The sequence below is a fragment of the Neovison vison genome, chromosome 13 (genome assembly GCF_020171115.1).
Source record: "Neovison vison isolate M4711 chromosome 13, ASM_NN_V1, whole genome shotgun sequence".
Taxonomy (NCBI): Eukaryota; Metazoa; Chordata; class Mammalia; order Carnivora; family Mustelidae; genus Neogale; species Neogale vison.
The window spans coordinates 83765077-83788507 of record NC_058103.1 but is presented as its reverse complement, the minus strand read 5'-3'; the positions used below and the strand labels follow the sequence as shown (position 1 = coordinate 83788507).

Here is a 23431-nt window from a genome sequence, read left to right as displayed (position 1 = left end):
TGCCACCAACTTCGGCTTTTTTTTTTTTCAGTGTTCCTCTGGCTATTTGGGGTCTTTTCTGGTTCCATATAAATTTTAGGATTATTTGTTCCATTTCTTTGAAAAGTTGATGGTATTTTGTTAGGGATTACATTAAATGTGTAGATTGCTTTAGGTAGCATAGACATGTTGACAATGTTCGTTCTTCCAATCCATGAGCATGGAACGTTTTTTCATTTCTTTGTGTCTTCCTCAATTTCTTTCATGAGTACTTTTTAGTTTTCTGAGTACAGATTCTTTGCCTCTTTGGTTAGGTTTATTCCTAGGTGTCTTATGGTTTGGGGTGCAATAGTAAATGGGATCAACTCCTTAATTTCTCTTTCTTCTGTCTTGCTGTTGGTTTATAGTAATGCAGCTGATTTCTGTGCATTGATTTTATATCCTGACACTTTACTGAATTCCTGTATAAGTTCTAGCAGTTTTGGAGTGGAGTCTTTGGGGTTTTCCACATAAAGTGTCATATCATCTGCAAAGAGTGAGAGTTTGACTTCTTTGCAGATTCGGATGCCTTTTATTCTTTTTGTTGTCTGACTCCTGAGGCTAGGACTTCTCATACTATGTTGAATAGCAGTGGTGATAATGGGCATCCCTGCTGTGTTCCTGAGCTAGCAGAAAAGCTCTCAATTTTTTTCCATTGAGCATGATATTTGTGGTGGGTTTTTCATAGATGGCTTTGATGATATTGAGGTATGTACCCTCTGTCCCTACACTTTGAAGAGTTTTGATCAAGAAAGGATGCTATACTTTGTCAAATGCTTTTTCAGCATCTATTCAGAGTATCATATGATTCTTGTTCTTGTATTGTATCACATTGATTGATTTGCAGATGTTGAACCAACCTTGCAGCCCTGGAATAAATCCCACTTGGTCGTGGTGAATAATTCTTTTAATGTACTGTTGGATCCTATTGGCTAGTATTTTGGTGAGAATTTTCACATCTGTGTTCATCAAGGATATTGGTCTGTAATTCTCCTTTTTGATGGGGTCTTTGTCTGGTTTTGGGATCAAGGTAATGCTGGTCTCATAAAATAAGTGAGGAAGTTTTCCTTCCATTTCTTTTTTGGGAACAGGTTCAGGAGAATAGGAATTAATTCTTCTTTAAGTGCTTGGTAGAATTCCCCTGGGAAGCCGTCTAGCCCTGGGCTCTTGTTTATTGGGAGATTTTTGATGACTGCTTCAATCTCCTTACTGGTTATGGGTCTGTTCAGGTTTTCTTTTTCTTCCTGGTTCAGTTGTGGTAGTTTATATGTCTCTAGGAATGCATCCATTTCTTCCAGATTGTCAAATTTGCTGGCATATAGTTGCTCATTATGTATTCTTGTAATTGTTTGTATTTCTTTGGTGTTGGTTGTGATCTCTCCTCTTTCATTCATGATTTTATTTATTTGGGTCCTTTCTTGTTTTTGATAAGTCTGGCCAGGGGTTTATCAATCTTATTAATTCTTTCAAAGAACCAGCTCCTAGTTTCGTTGATTTGTTCTATTGTTTTTTCTGGTTTCTATTTCTGCTCTGATCTTTATGATTTCTCTTCTCCTGCTGGGTTTAGGCTTTCCTTGTTCTTTCTCCAGCTCCTTTAGGTGTAGGGTTAGGTTGTGTATTTGAGACCTTTCTTGTTTCTTGAGAAAGTTTTGTATCACTATATATTTTCTCCTCAGGACTGCCTTTGCTATGTCCCATAGATTTTGAACAGTTCTGTGTCCATGAATTTTTTCAATTCTTCTTTAATTTCCTGATTGACCCATTCATTCTTTAGTAGGATGCACTTTAGCCTCTGTGTATTTGTGTTCTTTCTAAATTTCCTCTTGTGATTGAGTTCTAGCTTCAGAGCATTCTGGTCTGAAAATATGCAGGGAATTATCCTAGTCTTTTGGTACTGATTGAGATTTGATTTGTGACCCAGGATATGATCTATTCTGGAGAATGTTCCATGTGCACTAGAGAAGAATGTGTATTCTGTTGCTTTGTGATGGAATGTTCTGAATATATCTGTGATGTCCATCTGGTCCAGTGTGTCATTTAAGGCCTTTATTTCCTTGTTGATCTTTTGCTTGGATGATCTGTCCATTTCAGTGAGGGGGGTGTTAAAGTCCCCTACTATTACTGTATTACTGTTGATGTGTTTCTTTGATTTTGTTATTAATTGGTTTATATAGTTGGCTGTTCTCACATTAGGGGCATAGATATTTAAAATTGTTAGGTCTTCTTATTGGACAGACCCTTTCAGTATGAATATAGTGTCCTTCCTCATCTCTTATTATAGTCTTTGGCTTAAAATCTAATTTATCTGATACAAGGATTGTCACCCCAGCTTTCTTTTGATGTTCATTAGCATGGTGAGTTGTTTTCCACTCCCTCACTGTAAATCTGGAGGTGTCTTTGGGTCTAAAATGAGTTTCTTGTAGACAGCATATTGATGGGTTTTGTTTTTTTATCCATTCTGATACCCTGTGTCTTTTGATTGGGGCATTTAGCCCATTTACATTCAGGGTAACTCATGAGAGATATGAATTTAGTGCCATTGTATTGCCTGTAAGGTGACTGTTACTGATTATTGTCCCTGTTTCTTTCTGGTCTACTACTTTTAGGCTCTCTCTTTGCTTAGAGGACCCCTTTCAGTATTTCTTGTGGAGCTGGTTTGGTGTTTACAAATTCCTTCAGTTTTTGTTTGTCCTGGAAGCTTTTTATCTCTCCTTCTATTTTCAGTGATAGCCTAGCTGGATATAGTATTCTTGGCTGCATGTTTTTCTCATTTAGTGCTCTGAGTATATCGTGCCAGTTCTTTCTGGCCTGCCAGGTCTCTGTGATAAGTCTGCTGTCAGTCTAATATTTTTACCACTGTATGTTACAGACTTCTTGTCCTGGGCTGCTTTCAGGATTTTGTTTGTCACTAGGACAAGTTTAGTATTAGATGATGGGGTATGGACCTATACTTACAGATTTTGAGGGGGATTGTTGCACTTCCTGGATTTTTATGTTTGTTTCCTTTGCCATATTAGGGAAATTCTCTACAATAATTCACTCCAATATACCTTCTGCCCCTCTCTCTTTCTTTTTCTTCTGGAATCACAATTATTCTAATATTGTTTCATCTTATGGTATCACTTATCTCTTGAATTTCCCCCTGTGGTCCAGTAGTTGTTTGTCTCTTTTTGGCTCAGCTTCTTTATTCTCCGTCATTTGGTCTTCTATATCACTAATTCTCCCTTCTGCCTCATTTATCCTAGCAGTAAGAGCCTCCATTTTTTATTGCAACTCATTAATAGCTTTTTTTATTTCAGCTTGATAAGATTTTAGTTCTTTTATTTCTCCAGACAGGTTTCACTATATCTTCCATGCCTTTTTTGAGCCCAGCTAGCACCTTGAAATCGTCATTCTCAACTCTAGATATGACATATTACCAATGTCCGTATTTATTAGGTCCCTAGCCTTCGGTACTGCCTCTTGTTTTTTTTGTTTTTGTTTTTGGTTTTTTTTTGTGGTGAGTTTTTCTGCCTTGTCATTTTATCCAGATAAGAATATATGAATGAGAGAATAAAATACTGGAAGGGTGGCAAAGACCTCTGAAAAATTTGCGTTAGCCAAATCAGAAGAGACACCAAATTGTGGGAGAAGAAAGGGGGTAAAAAGTTCAAAAAAAAAATTAAAAAAAGAAAAGAGAAAAAAGAAAATATATATATTAGACTGATGAATAGAACAGAATCACCCACTTGATTTTGGGAGTATTTTGATCTCTTTGAAGAAACTACCCTCCAAAATTTTAAAGAAAGAAAGAGAAATACACACACACACACACACACACACACACACACAAATAAGGATAAACACGATGAAGGGATGGAATATGACTGTAAAGATGAAAATTTTAAAAAAAATTCTAAGAATGGAGTTGATAAGTTGGTTGGGAAAAGAAAGAAAAAGAAAGTGAGGAGAATTTGCTCAGGCTGGAGACTAGAATAAACTCTGTGCTAGATTTAGGGCATATTTTGATCTATTAGAAGTTGTATCCCAAAATTTTTTTTAGAAAAAACTCTATGTGTATACAAAAATTAAAGGTAGATACAGTGAAGGATAAAATATGCCTTTAATAATGAAGGTTCAAAAAGATTTTTTTTAAGAAAGGTATTGTTAAGGGGCGCCTGGGTGGCTCAGTGGGTTAAGCCACTGCCTTCGGCTCGGGTCATGATCTCAGGGTCCTGGGATCGAGTCCCACATCGGGCTCTCTGCGGAGAGATCTCAGCCTGCTTGTGATCTCTGTCGAATAAATAAATAAAATCTTTAAAAAAAAAAAAAAGAAAGGTATTGTTAAGAGAAACTAGTTAAAAAAACATTAGAAGAGGAAAGAGTAAAAGTTAAAAAAAATTAGAATAAACAAAAAATAAAATTAAAAATAATTTAACTTTGCAAGACTAAAGAATCATGGGGAGAAAGCCATGAATTCCGTGCTTTGCTTTCCTCTCCTCTGGAATTCCACTGTTCTCATTGATCAGTGAGCTTGGTCTTGGCTGGATGTTCTTGCTGATCTTCTGGGGGAGGGGCCTGTTGTGATTCTCAAGTGTCTTTGCCTGAGGTGGAATTGCTCTGCCTTGTCAGGGGCCGGGCTAAGTAATCTGCGTGGGTTTGCTCTTGGGAGCTTTTGGTCCCTGAACACTTTCTGTAGAGCTTTGGAGGACAGGAATGACAATGGCGGCCTCCCAATCTCCGGCCCTGAGGAGCGGAGATCCCGGGGCCCCACTCCTCAGTGAGCCCTTGGAGAAAAGCGCTCAATCACTCCCATCTCCCTGGTCTCTGGCTGGTCTTTGAGCTCACCCAGCCTGTTATCAAGCGTAACTGTCTCTGGCATACAGCCCCGTTGGAGTCTCTAAACCCAGCAGATCCCTGCTGCTCTTCCAGGAGGGTCTCCCCAGATCTGCCACTTGTGGGTTCCCTGCTCAAAGAGTAGTGGTCTGACTGTGTCAGAGATCACAGTTTAAGGTAACCCTGAGCTGAGAGCTCACTCCTCTGCTCCATCTCTGTAGCTGGTTTTCCCCCTCTGATACCTGCGAGCTCTGCGACACTCAGACACCCCTGATCCTTCTGTGACCCCGTGGGACCTGAGACCACACTATCCCTGCAAGGGCTCCATCCTTGCTTACCTCTGGAGTGATGTCCCTCAGTAGAACAGACTCTGAAAGTTCTGATTTTGTGCTCCGTTGCTCCACTGCTTGCTGGGAGCCGGCCCCTCCCACCGTGGTCTTATCTTCCCGTTGCTTCGGATTCACTTCTCCACAGGTCCTGCCTTTCAGAAAGTAGTTGATTTTTCTGTTTCTAGAATTGCTGTTCTTCTTCTCTTCAATCTTCTGTTGGATTTATAGGTGTTTGGAATGGTTTGATAACTATCTAGCTGATCTCCTGCTACCCAATGTCATCTTAGCCTGCTACTCCTCCGCTATCTTGACTCCTCCCCCACTTTTTTTTTCTTAAAGATTTTATTTATTTATTTGAAATAAAGAGAACATGAGCAGATGGGTGGGGCAGAGAGGAGAAGCAGACTCTCCACTAAACAGGGAGCCCAGTGTGTGGCTTGATCCCAGGAACCCCAAGATCATGACCTGAGCCAAAGGCTGACGCTTAACTGACTGAGCCACCCCAGCGCCCACATATGCATTTACTTCTAGTGTTTGGAGAAGAATACTTGTTAAAAAAAAAGTTATATGTGACCTCTAACTTGGTCTGTGTTTATTTTTTTCTCAGATTGGAAAACCAACTAGAATCTTGTCTCTATATATCCACTGGTTTCATATATATTCTGTAGTTATGGCATTTTTCTAATATTTTATTTTTTATCTATACAGTGTTTGTAAAATTATTCCAGATCAGAATGTTCCTCAGTGTATTGAGTATTTGAGTGTCTGTGTTCAGTGCTGTTTGAGAGCTCACTACATGTACTGTGCAACACTGAGAATTATTCCTCCCCTTACAGGGATATTCATATTTATGATACAAGGTACCTGAACCCCAGGAAAAGCCAGCCTTTGATTTCCTTAACTGAACACACGAAGAGCATCGCTTCTGCCTATTTTTCACCTCTTACTGGTAACAGAGTAGTGACCACGTGTGCTGATTGTAAGCTGAGGTAAATTGAGGAGATAGAAATGCATTGTTAAGGAATCTAAAGAGTCTGTAGCTACTGTGTAAACCAGTAGATTTGTTTACTACTGCTCCCTATTAAATTGCTAGTATTGTTTTGTAGCCATTTCTATTTTGCTGGCCAAATCAATAACCTGTATTTCATGGGTTTTCAGCAGTTTTGGGATCTGGAAATTTCCTTGGCGTTTGGCAGGGAAGGTCTACAGGGAGTAGATGTAAGGCTTCCCTTTCAGCACTGAGTGATCCCAGAAGTCTCAGAAAAACCAGGCTTGTGATAGTTGGAAGAAGGATAATTTTAGCATCGGGACAGACTCTTAGGTTGGAGCTAGTGGCGCCTACCCTTCACATGAAGTTCTGAGTGGAAATTGCAGAGTCCCAGGCCAGGGGCAGGCAGAAAAGATAGGAATAATTTAGCTTTTGTATAAACCGCTGGATACAGTTTTTATGGTTTTAGCTTTGGTGTCTTTCTGTACTTACTTCCTAAAAATGGCTTTAAAAATGTGATCTAAACCAACTGAACCAAAAATAGAAAATAATGACAATAAAAAAATGTGGAGAATGTTAATACAACCACAGAAGAAATGATTTTGTTCTCTTCTTTAATTCCTAATTTTGCTTAGCATTGTAAGGATTTGTCATTTTATAATTTTACCTTAAGTAATTCTGGAATTCATTCATTATTCATTCAACAGGTATCTGTTGGATGTATACTGTGGGCCAAGCTCTAGAAAGGCATCTAATTTCTGTTTAGACTTTTCTGTTGGGAAGACCATGGTCCTTACTTTGTGACAGGTGTCCAGTTTCTAGTAAAGTCTGTGAGCATTACCAGGTGGGTGTATTGAGATTTAGTCACCAGGCAGTGGCAGTCCAGTGTCTCCTTTTTACCCATACAGTTTTCTTTGTATCAGAAGCTACCTGTTTTAACCATTCCTGTTCATTTGTACTGCAGAGTTTACATTAGCTGTTAGTGATTTAGCTTTCTAGTAATCTGATTAGGCAATAAGCCGTAGGTGCCAAGAAACTACATTGGAATAGCTAGGTGCAAGAACGGGGAGGTGATGTGATGTGGTTAGTTTCTTTCTGTTAGGGTACCAGGTGTAGGCTCCTGGACTCTTTGAGCTACCCTACAAGAGCTTCCCATGGTTGCTGGTCAGTTGTAGTCTTACCAGCCTTTGGAAGTGACACTGTTAGTCCCTCAAATAATGAGTCTCATGGGGAAATTGCTCTTGATATGTGCAGAAATTTTTAGGTTATTTGTACGTTTTTAGACCACATCCCTTTATAGATGGTCTGTAATTATTGTGAATCTCAATATAGGATCCAGAGTATTACTTTATAATGTGAATTTTAAATTTGGTGTAATAGTGTTTAAATAAATTATTTCTTCACCAAACTATAAAGCTCTGAATTTTATAATATTTTTTGTAATTTTTGTTAAATATATTAGCTGAAGTTTATTAAAGCCTGATCTTGTATATTTTAAAATAGCAATCATATTTCGTGTCATGAACCAGTGAAGAACTTGGTAAATACAGATTTTCTTTCAGAAAATTTTTAAGAAACAGTAAAAAGTGTTTTACTTTGTCTTGATCTCTGTTTTGCAGAATCTTTGATAGCAGCTGTATATCCTCTGAGATTCCTTTGCTCACTACCATCAGGTAGGTTTCCATATATGTTAGACATCTGATTGTCAAAACGATATAGTAGGTCTGAATTTTTGTAATACGTATTTTTAGTGTCCCAGGTTGCTAGTTCCTATCCAGAAGGGTTCTTGCTTCCAGGTTCTCTCCATCTTCAAAGGGTTCAATCTCTTTTAGTCCATAGCTATTCTTTGCAGCTGGGTGGTTATTTTTGGTTAAGGTGAATGACTTTATTCCACTTGAATTACTCCACATATCAAGAGCAATTTCCACTTATTAAGGAAAATCATAACCTCTTACCGGCTGTGAGGCCATCTAAAGCTCTTCTGTTTGTACCTGTTTGTTGTGGACTTAAAGGGTTTCCCTACCTTCCCACTTAAACTTTCTCTAGTTACCTTCTTTTTGCATCTGCTACTTTTAATGTATGTGTTTTATATCCAACTTCAGTGCCATCTGCTAGACATCCCTCTTTATCAGTATTTGTGAAGTTGGGACCAGAGTGTGCCATATATGTTGTTATATCATGCATTTTAACGTTTGTGGAGGCTACATTTAAGTGTGCTTGTTTCCTTTTTTTACAAATTTTCCCATCTTCATTTCCTTTTTCAAACTTGATGCCCATTAAACATTGATTCTTCTCTCTCCCTTCCATACCTTCACAGCCATCTTTCTACTTTACATTTCTGTGATTTTAACTACTTTAAACACTTGATGTGAGTGGAATCATAGTATTTGTCATTCTGTGACTAGCTTATTTCACTAAACATCGTGTCCTCAGTGTTCCCTTATGTTCTAGCATGTTACCTCCTCCCTTTTAAAGGCTGCATAATACTCATTGTATGTGTATATACCACATTTTGTTTATCCATTCATCTGTCGATGGACAGTGGGTTTGTTTCTACGTCTTGGCTATTGTAAATGATGCTGCAGTGAACATGGATGTGCAAATATTTCTTCAAGATCTTGCTTTGAATTCTTTTGGATATATACCCAGGAAGAGGAATTTTTTAAATTTTTTGAGGAACCTCCATATTGTTTTTCTGTAGGGGCTGCACCATTTACATTCCTACCAGCAGTGCACCAGAGGTCTAATTTCTCTTTCTGTTAATCATTCTACTCTTATTGTGATTATCTAAATGGTTGTGAGGTAATATCTCATTGTGGTTTTGATTTGCATTCTTGTTGAACATTTTTTTCATATGTTTTTTGGCCATTTATGTATCTTTGTCAAATTATCTATTCAATTTGTCAAATTTGTCAAATTGTCTCTTCAAAAGTGTCTCTTCACTTTTGAATTGGGTCATTTTTGTTTTGAGTTGTGGGGAGTTCCTTATATATTATGCATATTAACCCCTTATCAAATATATGATTTGCAGAGATTTTCCACTGTTTGGGGGGTTGTCTTTCACTCTGTTGATTGTTTGCTTTGGTGCACAGAGGTTTTTTTTGAGTTTAATATAGTCCTGTTACTTCTTTTTCTTGTCCAGTTGATTATCAAGTGACTGTTCAGAATGTCCTCCTTATCAAATGCTTGTTGGTATAGTTGTGATTCCTCACATGCAGGATCTGGCTATCAGTGTAGTTGTGAAGACCTGGAATTTAGGTTAGTGTCTCTTGTCCTTCCAGTTTTCCAATAGTATGTTGGATAGAGATGGCAAGAGTGGGCATCTTTGCCTTTTTCCTGCTCTTTGAGGATGAGTTTTCAGTCTTTAACCTTTAAGTATGATGTTAGCTGCAGGCTTTTCACAGATAGTTTTTATTATGTTGAGATAATTTCCTTCTCTTCCTAGTTCCTTGAATGTTTTTTATCGTGAAAGGGTATTGATTTCGGGGCACCTGAGTGGCTCAGTGGGTTAAGCCTCTGCCTTCAGCTCAGGTCATGATCTCAGGGTCCTGGGATTGAGCCCCGCATTGGGCTCTCTGCTCAGCAGGGGGCCTGCTTTCCCCTCTCTCTGCCTGCCTCTCTGCCTACTTGTGATATCTCTCTGTGACAAATAAATAAAATCTTTAAAAAAAAAAAGGGTATTGATTTTGTCAGATGATTTTTCTGCATCTGTTGAAATGATCATATTTTCATCCTTTATTCTCTTAATTTGTTATATTCTATCAAATGAGTTTTGCGTGTTGAATCATCCTTGTATTCTAGGTATAGCTCCAACTTGGTCATGGTGTATAATCCTTGCTATTGAGTTCATTTTGTTAGTTTTTTGTTGAGAATTTTTGCATCAGTATTCATTAGGGATGTTAGTTTGTCATTTTATTTTATTTATTTATTTTAGATATTTTACTTATTTATTTGACAGAGAGCACAAGTAGGCAGAGCAGCAGGCAGAGGGAGAGGGAGAAGTAGACTCTCCGTTGAACAGGGAACCCGACGAGGGGCTCGATCTTGGGACCCTGGGATCATGACCTGAGCCAAAATCAAGAGTTGGATGCTTAACTGAGCCACCCAGGCACCTCTGGGTTAATTCTTTAAATGTTAGGTAGAATTCTCCCGGGAAGCCATCTGATCCTGGGGTTTTCTTTGTTGGGAAGTTTTTGATTGTTGTTTTAATCTCCTTAGTTATAGGACTATTTAGATTTTCTGTTTCCTCATGATTCGGTCTTGGTAAGTTGTATGTTTTTGAGAATTTATCTATTTCTCCTGGGTTAACCAATCTCTTGGCATATAATTGTTCATACTGTTCTCATATAATCCTTTTCGGTTTTTGTGACATAGTTGTAATGTTTTCTCTTTCTCATTTCAGTTACTTGCATTTTCTTTCTTGTCAGTTCTGTTGATCTGCTCAAAAAACCAACTCTGTTTCTTTCTATTGTTTTTCTGCTCCCCTTTTTCATTTAGCTCTGCTCTAATCTTTATTATTTCCTTCCTTCTGCTAACTTTTGACTTAGTCTGTTCTTTTTCTAGTTCTTGGAGGTATAATGTGTTCATTTTGAGATTTAAAATTTTTTTCAAAATTTTAAAAAAGATTTTATTTATTTGACAGAGAGAGAGAGAGAAAGTACACAAATAGGCAGAGCTAGAGGGAGAAGCAGGCTACCTGCTGAGCAGAGATCCTGATGGGGGTTTCCATCCCAGGATCCTGGGATCATGACCTGAGCTGAAGGCAGACGCTTAACTGACTGAGCCACCCACATGCCTTCCCCATTTAAAAAAAAATTGTATTTTAGGGATGCCTGGGTGGCTCACTGGGTTAAGCCTCTGCCTTCCGTTCAGGTCGTGGTCCCAGGGTCCTGGGATTGAGCCCCGCATCGGGCTCTCTGCTCAGCAGGGAGCCTGCTTCCTCCTCTGTCTGCCCGCCTCTCTGCCTGCTTGTGATCTCTGTCCATCAAATAAATAAATAAAATATTTTTTAAAAAATTGTATTTTAGAGAGTGAGTGCACGTGGGGAGAGGGGCAGAAGGGGAGGGAGAAGGAGAGAAGTAGACTCCCCACTGAAGGCAGAGCCTGACATGGAATTTGATCTCACCACCCTGAGATCATGACTTGAGCAGAAATCGAGTCAGACACTTAACTGACTGGCCACACAGGCACCCTGAGATCTTTTCTTTTTTAGTGCTGTGAATTTCTTTACTGTTGCTTTCATAGTATTCCATAAATTTTGGTGTGTTGTGTTTCATTCTTCATTTGTTAGATGTTTCCTAATTTCCCTTGTGATTTCTTGAGCCTCAAATGTATTTTTTACTTTAAGTTGCATGGGGTGGGGCACCTAGGTGGCACAGTCTTTCAAGTGTCTGCCTTCAGTTCAGGTCATGATCCCAGTAATCCCAGGGTCCTGAGATTGAGTCCCACATTGGGCTTCCTGCTCAGCGGGGGAGTTTGCTTCTCCCTTTCTCTTTGCCTCTCTCTCAAATAAATAAATAAATAAATAAAATAAAGTTGTATGGAATATAAAATGATTTCAGGGTTTGGTTATCAGGGGAATACAAATATGGGATTATAGATCCTATTAAAATGGCAGTAACATAGATTATATATTTTTTACTTCTAGGGCTTCTGTTTTGTATGTGTAAAAAAGGGAGGGCATGGAGTCCATTGAGCTCAGAAATAGTGAACAAAAAAGGTGCTATTTTAATACACAGTGACCATCCACAGAGTACGACCACTAGGCAGTGGAGATTCAGAAGTACAGAAGACATCATCTCTGTCCTGATTTCATTTTTATATGAAATTAAGCTGATGATAACTCAGTAACTTAATGAAAAGAAACTTGGCAGAGAATACCAGCATTTAGGAGTAATGCCATGTTTACCCTCTGCCCATTGCTGCTTTGAGTTATTTAACACTACCCTTTAAAAAAATTGTGTTTTTCACTAGGCACAACACTATCACTGGGCGATGGCTGACCAGGTTTCAGGCTGTGTGGGACCCTAAACAAGAAGACTGTGTCATCGTTGGCAGCATGGCTCATCCACGACGTGTGGAAATCTTCCATGAGTCAGGACAGCAGGTGCATTCTTTTTTTGGTGGAGAAAGTCTGGTCTCTGTGTGTTCCATCAACACTATGCACCCAACTCGGTATATTTTGGCTGGAGGTAATTCCAGTGGAAAGGTACATGTTTTTATGAATTAAGAAAGTTGCTGAGTGTTTGGTTTAGCAACATCAAAATTGGTTCAAATTAATCAGTATCTAAGGAGCCTAGTAATTCATGTGGCTTGGCCTTTTAAAAAATATGTTCTACTTAATATAAAACTGCTTTATTAATAAGAACTGTGACATACTTACATGTTTAGTAAGGGACAGTTACATACTTACATGTTTAGTAAGGGAGAAGTCTTTTAAGTCATTTCTGTAGATTGGGAAAGGAATTTGAGGGGAGGCTGTGGTGCCTTCAGCACTTTTAATCAGGCAGTATGTTGAGAAATTCTGGCATTATAAATTACAAAGCTTTGAATGATTAGTATTAAAAGTTCTTGTGGTTTCATGATAAGTTTTGATTCTGTAGTGATATTTGGATTTGTGGTTCATTTCGTAGTTTGGAGTGAATATTTCTAGACTCACACTGGAAGGGATCCTGAAAGGTCATCTAACTTAGTGATTATGAAACTTCTTATTTTTTAATGGAGGATTCTTTTTTTCCTCCTGCCTTTAAATTAAATTTTATGTGAAATCCCAAGATACTTGTTGAGAAGCCTTGGTTCACTTAGGCAGGGCCCTGTCTTTGTGTGCTGACCCTTCTACCTCCTCTAGATGGCTCTTGAAGCATGGCCAAGGAATCATAGGGCTGCTAGGACAGGGTTTGGATATGCCTGACCTTGTAATCCAGTGTGAGATTGCCTTCAGACCAGTGTTTTCCAGACTGGCTTGTAGCTATTCACATGAAATCCACGTAGCCATGACCAGTCTTTAAAAAAAAGGAAAAGGAAAGAAATAGTAAAGAATAATAAATGTAATGGATAAGTATTGTTTTGTGAAATTTAGTTATATGTGCTTACATATATGTAACTGTATATGAATATGCATATTCCGATGTGAGACATGTATTTATTACTGTGGTACTACTGTGGGTCATGGTGAAGGAAGTGAAAACTCCTGCCTTAGAAGGTCCCAGAGATCTTCTCTGTCCTTGTCTTTAAACTCTCCAGAGGAGATTCATTAGCCTTATTAAGTGAATACCTTCATTCCTAAATCATATTGGGGGGAAATGTTATGATAAAATGCCATAAACTTTTTTCAGAAGTTAGTGCTATGTGAATGCGTTTGTTGGAAGGGTAGCTGCTTAGCTCAGTGACTAACATTTCTGTGTGATAGCACCTATCTGAATTTTTTAATTGCTCTTCATTGCCAAACTACTACTGAAAGACTATTGTAAATAGTTTTTGGCAATATGTTTGAATTCTAAGAGAAAATATCTTTTCAAATTATATATCACAGAAATAAAATGACATGTATAGTTTCCTTCTCTGTAATTAGAGGTTAAATCTAAGTTTGAGGTCTAGTCTATTAAGTAGGTTGTGAGTGTTTATAAGTAATAAGAGTTCTCTATTTTCTTGATGATAGGAATATAGGAATTGGTACGTGAAATGGAAAATTAATTTATGAAATGGAAAGTAAAGCTAAGTGAGGTTGACGTCTATTAAACTTCCCTGGAGATAGTAAATGAAGCCTCTAGGCTTCCTTTCCCTTTTTTATACCACTTCATTTCAGTTTCCAGAGTGGCAACTTCTGTGAGAATTGCTTTTTTTTTTTTTTTTTTTAACGATATTGAAAAATACTCGCGTCAAAATTAGTACCATCATTTAAGCTTTGAATTCTTGGTGGTAATTGCCTGGTTTCTGCAATAAATGTTAGCAAATTCTTGATGTTTCTCACTTTCGTGGTTTTTTTTTTTTTTTCCCATTTCAGCTTCATAAACTCTGCTATTTATATTTAATTCCACTTAATAGAGTTCTGTCTTCTTGAGGCAATGCAGGAAGGTAGGAGAGTGGGGGGACTTGTTTCTCAGTGACAAGCTGTATAATGGAGAAATTGTTTAAATCTAGAAAGCACATAAAAGAAAATTGCCTCCCTTAGGACATCTTTAAACTATAATCTGTTGTGAAAGGTACTTCTCCCAGAGACTTGCTTAAAGCTGTGTGGCTACTGTAATTGTTTGTATATTTCGATTGCTCTCTCTTTTTGGGATAAACTTTTTTTTTAGGTTGTGCTTTATGATATCCCTTAAGCATGTAAGCTCTCTATTCCCCTTGAGTCATTTTCTTTGAGATGCCCAGCCTTTCTTTATGTGACTTTAAGGAGGAAGGAGATGATTCTCATCATATGTGGACAGGTAGGTGACACTATAGATGATCAGGAATTGATAAAATCTGAGTTGATTCAGTCCTATTTTGGTATTCAGGTCTTTGAATTTCCTTTCCACAGAGATGACTTTGAAAAGGCAGTTCTCCAGGAAAGCAGGGAGCTTGAGGGCTGTGATTACAGAGATTTAAATCTTTTCATTTAGTTACAGTACATGGGAAGTAGGGAGGGCAGGCACATGTGCCTTCTGTATCAAACCCAAGAGGAAGAAATATATGCCCTCTAACTCCAGATTCCAAAAACCTAAGTGTGCTATTTGTTAGGCTGTCTCTTCTCACTTTGTACTTCTTTTGGTTTTTCATTTGTGGTATTGTGCTGAAGGCCAGTAAGGAGTTTTAGTTCCAGGACAGCACAGATCCATGTTTGGGTTCATTTGGCTATAGATGTTTTTGGATTTTCAAATGAAAAGGTGAAATTTGTGAGGAAGATAACAGGAGTAAAACATTTTAAGGTATCTCTTCCTAAAATGGAAGTTGTAAGAGGAAACGTTTTAAAAGTATCTTTTGCCTGTTTGATTCTACTCCATCAGCAACTTGTAAGGGTAGAGGAAGAGGGTATGGGTATGTAGAGGAAAGGAAACCTGTTCATGAACTAAAACCAGCAATGTAATCATGTGCGGAGGGGCTTAGTTATGGTTGAGGAGCCCTAAGCAGAGGGAGTGGATGGTGGAGCCCTAAAAGGGTATATACATAGGGGAGTCTTCATTAGGAATCCAGAGAAGAGTGGCTGCTTTAAAGCTTTGGATCATGGGCAATCACTCACATCCAGTGGTTCTTTCGCTTTTCTCTCTGCAGATGACTTTAAGCAAAGACTTTTGTCATTAAAAAAAAAAAAAAAAAAACAAACCCCAAAAAAACAACAACAAAAAAACACTCCACTAAGACAGGATCCTAGATATCATTTTATAGGTGATAGGAACTTCTGAAAATTTGGAGGTGTGTAATATAACCTGATTGGTGCTTTAGGAAGATAATCTGGTAGCAGAATGGAGCATTGAAGGGCAGGTAGAAATGAAAACAGAGATGATAAACTAGCACAGTAGAACCTAGTTTCACCTTTCATCCTCAGGGAATTTAGAAGACCATTACCAATTCTATAGCCTGAGTGATGGTTACATAATCAGGTGAGATAATGTTATAGGAATGTAGTTTGTAAGTTGTAATTATAAGGTTACTATAGTGGTGACACCATTCTGTTCCTCTCACAGGAAGTGTTCTCTGTTCTCCCTCTTACTTCAGGCTTGAGTAAAACACTGGTCTAGAAGCTAGACCATCTAGATTTCTTTTTAATTTTAATTGTATTTTTAAGATTTTAAAAAAATTTAAAATTTTTAAACTAATCTCTTTACCTACTGTAGGGCTCAGGCTCACAGCCCTGAGATCAAGAGTCTTACGCTTTACCTACTGAGCCAGCCAGGTAACCTGTACCATCTAGGTTCTACTTTTGGGTTCAAGACTGACTATGTAGCCTTGGGAAAATTACTCCTTGATTTTCCTCATGAGAAAAATGAGATCCAATTCATCTGCAAAATCATTCCATTATTACAGCTTCCAAGTTCTTAATCATATTTATTTGGGGGAAGGGACAAGGATAATAGATGGATATAAGCCAAAATGACTCTTTTAAGTGATTCTGGTCATGAATTAGTAGTCAGCTGTAACCCCTGGTATCGTTTTATCTACATGTTTGTAACTTTGAGGAAAAAGTGAGACAAGCTAGAAGTTAAAAAAAGAGTCCACTCTTCCATGATATTTAAATATTTATTTAAGTTTAAAAATAATTTTCATGGCACCAATGATTTTATGCTAACTACATACTGCATATGTAGAAAAAAGTACATTGCTTTGAAGGAAAAATGTAACTTAGAATTTTTGGCACACGAAAGGTTAACAACTATACTTTTTAATGAAACTAAGAAATTCACATTTGCAGGTAGTTTACCTTCTACTGCTTAAAGATGCAGTACACTATTCTTTAGTAAGAGTTTTATTTCCTCTGATGGATGAAGCTATGGAAACCATTGTTTATTTCTACAATGAGATCAAACTAATTTTGAAGAAAATGGGAGACATAGTGGAACACAGTTAAAACAGGTTAAAAATGTGAACAATGTTTAATGATGGGGAGACACCAAAAAAAGACTCGTCATCAACAAAGGAGGTTTGTTATTCAAGCAGTATTTGAAAAGCAAATCGAAGGAAACTTTACTATCTGTATTTTCTGGGGGTAAGCTGTGGAAAAAAATAACCCAAAAATTCTGTTCAGAGAGCAAAGTCCCGCTCTTAGAAGTGGTATGGACTATTATTTTGTTAGAACTCTAGACACAAGTAACATACCAGGAAATGGAATACTGCATCTTTCTTTAATGTGAGTATGAAAGGTCAGTGTCAAGGCTATCACTCACTGCATAGAAACACCACATTCTACAGACTGAGGTAGGAACACTACACTAAAAGATAATCTGCTATGTTGCATAAGACAGTAGATATCCAGGTTAAAACCAGCCCCCTTAACTCCTGACAGCCTTTTCATCTCTGAGTCTACTTTTCACTTTAGTACTGTGCTAAATAAAGCTTTTCCTGTATAGATGACAAGTGGCAGTGGCTAGTTGGTTCTAAGTGATCCCTAATTTTTACTAGGATCTCCCTCAGTTTGTCTTGTCACTTGGTAAATAGATGTTTGTAATTCTGCCCAAATTGTTGCTGGTATGGAAATGATCAGACATTCTTCTTCCATTCTTAGATTCTGGTCGAGTTTTAGCATTTCAACACTTGATCTTGCTCATCTTGGCATCAGATACCTCTTTGCTGGTTGGTTGTTCAAGCACCCTTTATACAAACATCCCCAGTTTTGCCACTGGGAAATGGTCCTGGATCTGTAGCAAGTCAGGAATGGGAGCAGAGCCGGCCCTCTTTCTGCTAACATACTGGTAAGGAGCAGTTTTATTGTCTAGATGGGGTTGGCAAATTATGGCCTGTGGTCCAAATTCAGCTCATTATCTATTTTTATAAATAAACTTTTATTGGAACATAGTCATACTCCTTTGTTTATGTATTACCTGTGGATGGCTGTTTTTGTGCTATGACGGCAGAGTTGAGTAGTTGCTACAGAGTATGGCCCACAAAACCAAACTAAAAAAATATTATCTGGCACTTTACAGAAGTAGTTTGCCAACCCCTAGTCTAGATGAAGGGGCATTTAAAATTACACAATCCACTTCCCCACCCTGTGGCCCCTATTAATTCTACAGCTGTTACACTCTGTACATGGACATGATTCTGCTATTTCAGAGGACAAACTAGGGGAGAGCAAATCTACAAGTGACTCATTCTGTTCTGCATTTGGGGCTGCCCAACATCATAGGATGTTAGCAGCAGCTCCACTGTTGTGGGGTTCCCAGGTACATGTATACTGACCATCCTTAAATGAGTCCTCAGGCCCAAGATGACTTAGAAATCTCTCCCTGAGATGAAAACAAGATCTTGTGAGTTGTGAAGAGTTTGCAGAGCTTGGGTCTTGGACCCCACACTCACCCTTCCTGTGCTGTTCTTCTTCATGCTTCCACAGCTTCCTTCAGCAAGGATGGCCAAGGCTTTCCTACAATTTTTATTTTCCTGATGTGGAGGTTGACCCTAGGGGGCAGTATTTCTACAACTAAGTGTTGGTCTCTACCACATTCACCATTTTTCTTATGTAGGCATCGTTTTAGTATGCCTGTTCAAAGAGATTCTTTCCCTGGTCCCTTTCAAGGCTGTTTGTTGATCTTGGAATTCTATTTTCTGAAGCTTTTCATTCTCAGGATCAGTTTCTTTCTTGCATTGTTTAGTTCATCAGGCTCTATTTTCTTAATCCATAAAGTAAAAACAAAATATGAATTGATAAGAAAATAACATTTCTTGTTAAAATATAAATTGAAATAGTTTTTTTGCGGGGGGTTGTACAAAATAGGTACTGCTTTCTGAATCTCAACAGTTTCTCAAGTACCTTGGCTCTGGTTTCTGTTAAGTACACTCTGTCCAACATTTCTGATAGTCCTATCTCTGGCACCACTGAATTCAACTAACATCTGTGGAACACTATAAAAATCTTGAGGTTCTTCAGAAAAAAAAATCACAGAAGTCTAATAAGTTCATTATACAAGACTCATGGTGATGCCCACTAGGATCTATTCTAAGGGGACAGACTTACCCCACCCCTGTTGCTGCTGCTGCTGTAGCGGTGGTCCCTTCAGATGCCCACTCTGCTCAGATTTGAAAAAAACAAAAGGAAAAGAAAATCCAACTCAGACCATCATAAGAAGCAACTTTCCATTTAATCATTCTACATGGATGTTTACTTTTTAAAAAATTTCTGTCTGGCAAGAAAACCTAGGTAGTTCCCATTGTCCAGACCCCTTGCCTGCCCTGCTGAGGCTGCACTGATGAGTCTCCTGGAGCCCAGTACGAAAGCTCCTGCAGAATATAGAAGACCGCAGCTCTCCAGTCTTCAACTAGTGTCCCATCTGCTAGGTGACACTACTGCAATAATCAGTAATAGTAAAATAAATTTTTATTTGATACTTTGAAAATAATACACATCTATGAAAAATCAAAATTCACAACCAAAAATTATCCTGCAAATTGGGAGGATGAGAAACAGAGTCGCTGAGCCTTTCTTGAAAGAACCTCTGAAGGAAATGAGTTTTCCCAGTTTGTTTAGACAGGGCATGAGCCTATCCTTTTTTTCTTCTGGGAAATGACCCTCCTAGGCTGTGGACTTTGAGTCATGAGAGGAGGACTTGGTACATGTGCCGATGGTTCCGCGATGGGTCCCATTGCTGGGAATGGGTAGCCGGGCTCCTTGGTCCACCTGGCTAGTTATTAGGAGGAGTCATGCCTTCTCAGGTGTCAATTAGCAGGCTCACCACTGAGCGGATTTTGCAGGCAAACCATCGCCTGAGGGGACAAAAGTATTGATAGTGGAATTGTTCAAATTCGGGGGTCTGGCGGATATCGCGGAAAAAGGCAATGTCAAGGTCAGACTCGGTAAGGATGATCAGGAGGAGGAGCAAAACAAAGAGGAGTCCCATGGTCACAAGGAGCAAACGGAGCACACTTAAAACAAACTTATTCACCTGTTCCTCCTCTGGCCTGCCGTGCCCCTGACAGAGGGCCCTCAGCTCTCCCCCAAGGGCCTCCACCTCTGCAGCAGTTGGAGTGCTGGCCTCAGACTCCTTCTCCTCTTCGATGCTGCAGGTGGCCCCATTGATCTGTCGGGAAAGCAGCATCAGCTCCAGGCTGTGCTCGGCCACAGGCGTGGGCAGCACACTGTCTGCAGGGCTGTAGGCTTCGTCTGCAATCACAGCGACTCGCTCATTGCTGTCTGCCCGGCTGCTTCTCACGTGAGGCAGGAAGGTGTCCCCATGGGAGGAAGAACGCACTGGTGTGGAATGGGCACTGTCCCGTAGGGACTCCAGGCCTGGAAAGGCAAAAGTAATATGAGTAGGCTTTTTGGGTCCTAGTGTACACTTTGCTGTCTGGTGGAGGCAGCACCCATTCTGTTTTATATGGTTACCAAAATTTTGCAGTGGCCACTGCACTGTTCTGATGTATCAGGAAGAGGATAAGAGAAGCAGACACCAAAGTGGCTGTGGTTGGAAGTTTTTCTTTTTTTTCCTTTGTGCTTAGGGTTTTGGCAAGATTTGTTCAAGATTCTTTCTTTCTGGCTTTTGATGTCCTGGGCCTGGTTTTAGCCCCAATTGAAAGACAACTGAATCACAGACTCCCTAATTCAGAGCTGGGGCCCCAGTTCGGGGAGCTCAAGATACCCTCTTGGGCCAAGGGCCTTGAGAGGCAGAAAGGGGGAGGAGAAGACTATTTTGCTTTACTGGGCCTCATCAGATACTGATTCTGGAACTGTGTTTCCTTCTAACATGCAGTTAGCATGCAGCTCCTTGAACTCAGGAGGTCATCTTTTGGTTTCCTGCTGACGGTCTCTTTAGCCTACCTCTTCTAGCTGTCCCGATTTTAGGGAATGTGAAAACCCTATCTGCTCTTTGGGAATAGCACTTGGCTAGCTAGCTTTTTTTTCACTTTAGAATGAGCTGGGTCCACAGTAGGCTGACAATTCCTCTATTACATACACCAGAGTACAGAGTGGTCTCTGAGAAGATCTTGTTGGGTAAGGGTGGAAATTTTCTTATATCCACCAGGAGAAAGGGTCCTCTGCCCCCTAAAACTAGCTATTATCTCTTTACTTTTTTAGATGGAACAGTCTCTCTTTCCAAGGCTCAATTTCTTGGTAGTGAAAAACAGGAGCTGGTTACTCTGTCAGCCAAACAGCAGCCATTAGGCTGGAGGATGTGGGCCCAGAGTCACCAAGTATGGCCCACATCACAATGCTTCCAGGGAAATGGCTTCTTGTTTCAGGTTCAATGTCTGCATTTTCCATTCGTGGCTTCTCTGAGGTGCCAGAGTGGCTCTGGCTTTCTCTGCCTTTGTAGCCAATGGCAAGAGAAGCTAGTCCCCCTTCCATTGCTCTGCTGCAAGACTGTACCAGATTCCCAGCTCTATAAAGGTTTGACCTAACTAGGGCTGATTAGGGAGTTTTTAAGTTCAGGGCTAACTTCAGAAGCCCAAGGGTCTCTGTTAAAAGGTGGCAGTCACCTTTCAGAAATAGTGTTTCATTTGGTTCTCTTGTGGTATAGCCATATGTATTTGGGCAGCCTGCCTGCCTAGCCTGCTGGAACCCATTTTAGCATAGGTACAGTTAAGGATTCTCTCCAGGAACAAATCATGGAATCTGCGTTATAAATGGGTGGGGTGGACTGGCAACAGCAGCCCCCTGCTGTCCACCTATACTCCCTATCACCTCACCCTCAGTATATTTGCTTTAGCGCTCAGCTTGTTTTCAGGAGCTCCTCATGATCCTAGTTGTATTTTGTTTTCCCCTGTGCTAAAATCTTAAGTTTGTATAGTGTTTTAAACTTCTTAAAGTGCTTTCATCTTTCCACAAAGTCATGAAGGCAAGAGTTTACAGAGCTTGCCTAATGACTTGTGGTTGGCTGGTAATGGCAAAGGCACAGATAGCCTGCAAGCCTCTGTTTCCTGATGCTAATGGATCATATTGTTAGCGTTTGGGCCAAGATGAATTAAGTCTATAGCCTACATTTGCCTTCAGTTTAGGTCCCATTTACCCAAGAAACTGTTCTGAAATAATGTGAATTAAGAGTGTGCCCTTTGGGCGCCTGGGTGGCTCAGTGGGTTAAGCCGCTGCCTTCGGCTCAGGTCATGATCTCAGGGTCCTGGGATCGAGTCCTGCATCGGGCTCTCTGCTCAGCAGGGAGCCTGCTTCCTCCTCTCTCTCTCTGCCTGCCTCTCTGCCTACTTGTGATCTCTCTCTGTCAAATAAATAAATAAAAAGAGTGTGCCCCTTGTTCTAGAGCTCTTTTTTTTTTTTTTTTTTTAAAGATTTTATTTATTTGTCAGAGAGAGAGGGAGAGCGAGCGAGCACAGGCAGACAGAGAGGCAGGCAGAGGCAGAGGGAGAAGCAGGCTCCCTGCCGAGCAAGGAGCCCGATGTGGGACTCGATCCCAGGACGCTGAGATCATGACCTGAGCCGAAGGCAGCTGCTTAACCAACTGAGCCACCCAGGCGTCCCTGTTCTAGAGCTCTTGATGCTCCTTTGATCTCTCTTTTTTCCCCAGTTTTTCTCCTTTATTTCTGCATTTGCATAAGCAGCATGAGGAATATATACCTGGTAGTATGTAATGAGTCCCTGATAGAACAGAAACCTTTATGCCCTGATCACACATGTATTGGTTCAGCTCCTTTCCCACCCACTCCTCCACCCCGCTTCCCCTGAAACCTCAGCACTCCCAGCATGGCACTTCTCATACCCTTTCTAGAGGCTGTCCCCTCACAAAGACAACCCCTTCAGATATTCCAAAGCATGACGAGCTTAGCTGCCAGAAGGCACTTTAGTGCAAACTTAGCTTGGCCTCCAATTCAGCCCTAAGCTTGGTGGGGAAGGAGACCGAGGCAAAGCCTATTATATCAGAGAGAAACTACATTATAAGTTATATCAGAGAGAATCTGCATTATAATAACTACATTATTACATTACCGATACATTATCAGTAAATAAGATAATGGATATGTATGCATTTCTAGTAGATTGCTTGACAGATAAAGTTACTCAGTGTTAGTTTTCTGTTTCCTCAACAGACCTCACTTGCAAAGTTATTATTGCTAGGTCAGGCTAGTCTTGTATAGAACTTTGGGTTCACTAGAAACCACCACCCCTTCATCAAACCTGTTATTCTGGGAAGACAGGGTTGGTACCATGGGTGGGAGCTGACAGAGGAGTCTTTTTTACCTTGGATGTGCTCCAGCTGATTGCCTTGCCCAGAGGTGGCTCCCTGTGGGCAGGGGGACACAGTGGTCAGGAGCCTACCCTGGAGCCGGGGCCCCATCCTCAGGATGCGCACACTCAGTGGCCGAAGGCAGTGATTAGTCAACCGGAGCTGAACTCGGACTCTGGTGTGAATCTTAATCAGACTCTTCCCCATGGTGGCCCAGGAAGGCAGATACTTCTTCAGTGGAAACTCTTCATGGAAACCAGCCAGTCAGGGGAGATACAGAGGGAAAGGATGGAAGACTGACTGGGGCAAAGGATTTTTGCTGACCTCAAGCCACGGCAGCTCCTTCACAGTGTCTCATGCGCTGGAGAAGAGAATGTCAGCTCTGTGAGACCGAGCAGGCTGCACTTGAGGGAAGGAACAGCTCTGAGAGGCCAGCGTTATCAGGGACTGGATTCAGTCAGAAGCACTTAGAGCCATAAAAAGTA

General features: G+C 40.0%; 2 protein-coding genes across 6 annotated transcripts in view; one reads left to right on the top strand and one right to left on the bottom strand.

The window, feature by feature from the left end:
• Positions 1-14107, top strand: part of WDR76 (WD repeat domain 76) — a 64277-nt gene extending 50170 nt beyond the window's left edge. For both annotated transcript variants that reach the window (XM_044229495.1, XM_044229496.1), the window contains 3 exons: positions 5999-6151; positions 7770-7823; positions 12124-14107. In XM_044229495.1, coding sequence (XP_044085430.1) covers positions 5999-6151; positions 7770-7823; positions 12124-12379 — 463 coding nt within the window. In that variant the 3' untranslated portion in view covers positions 12380-14107. The remainder of the gene's footprint in view (positions 1-5998; positions 6152-7769; positions 7824-12123) is intronic.
• Positions 14108-17490: 3383 nt separating this feature from the next.
• The window catches only part of FRMD5 (FERM domain containing 5), a 310939-nt gene continuing 304998 nt past the window's right edge, over positions 17491-23431 (bottom strand). For 2 of the 4 annotated variants that reach the window (XM_044231256.1, XM_044231257.1), the window contains exon 14: positions 18759-20062. In XM_044231256.1, the coding sequence (XP_044087191.1) occupies positions 19485-20062 (578 nt within the window). In that variant the 3' untranslated portion in view covers positions 18759-19484. Of the gene's footprint in view, positions 20063-23431 lie in introns of all 4 variants that reach the window. The other 2 variants (XM_044231260.1, XM_044231259.1) reach the window with 2 other exon arrangements.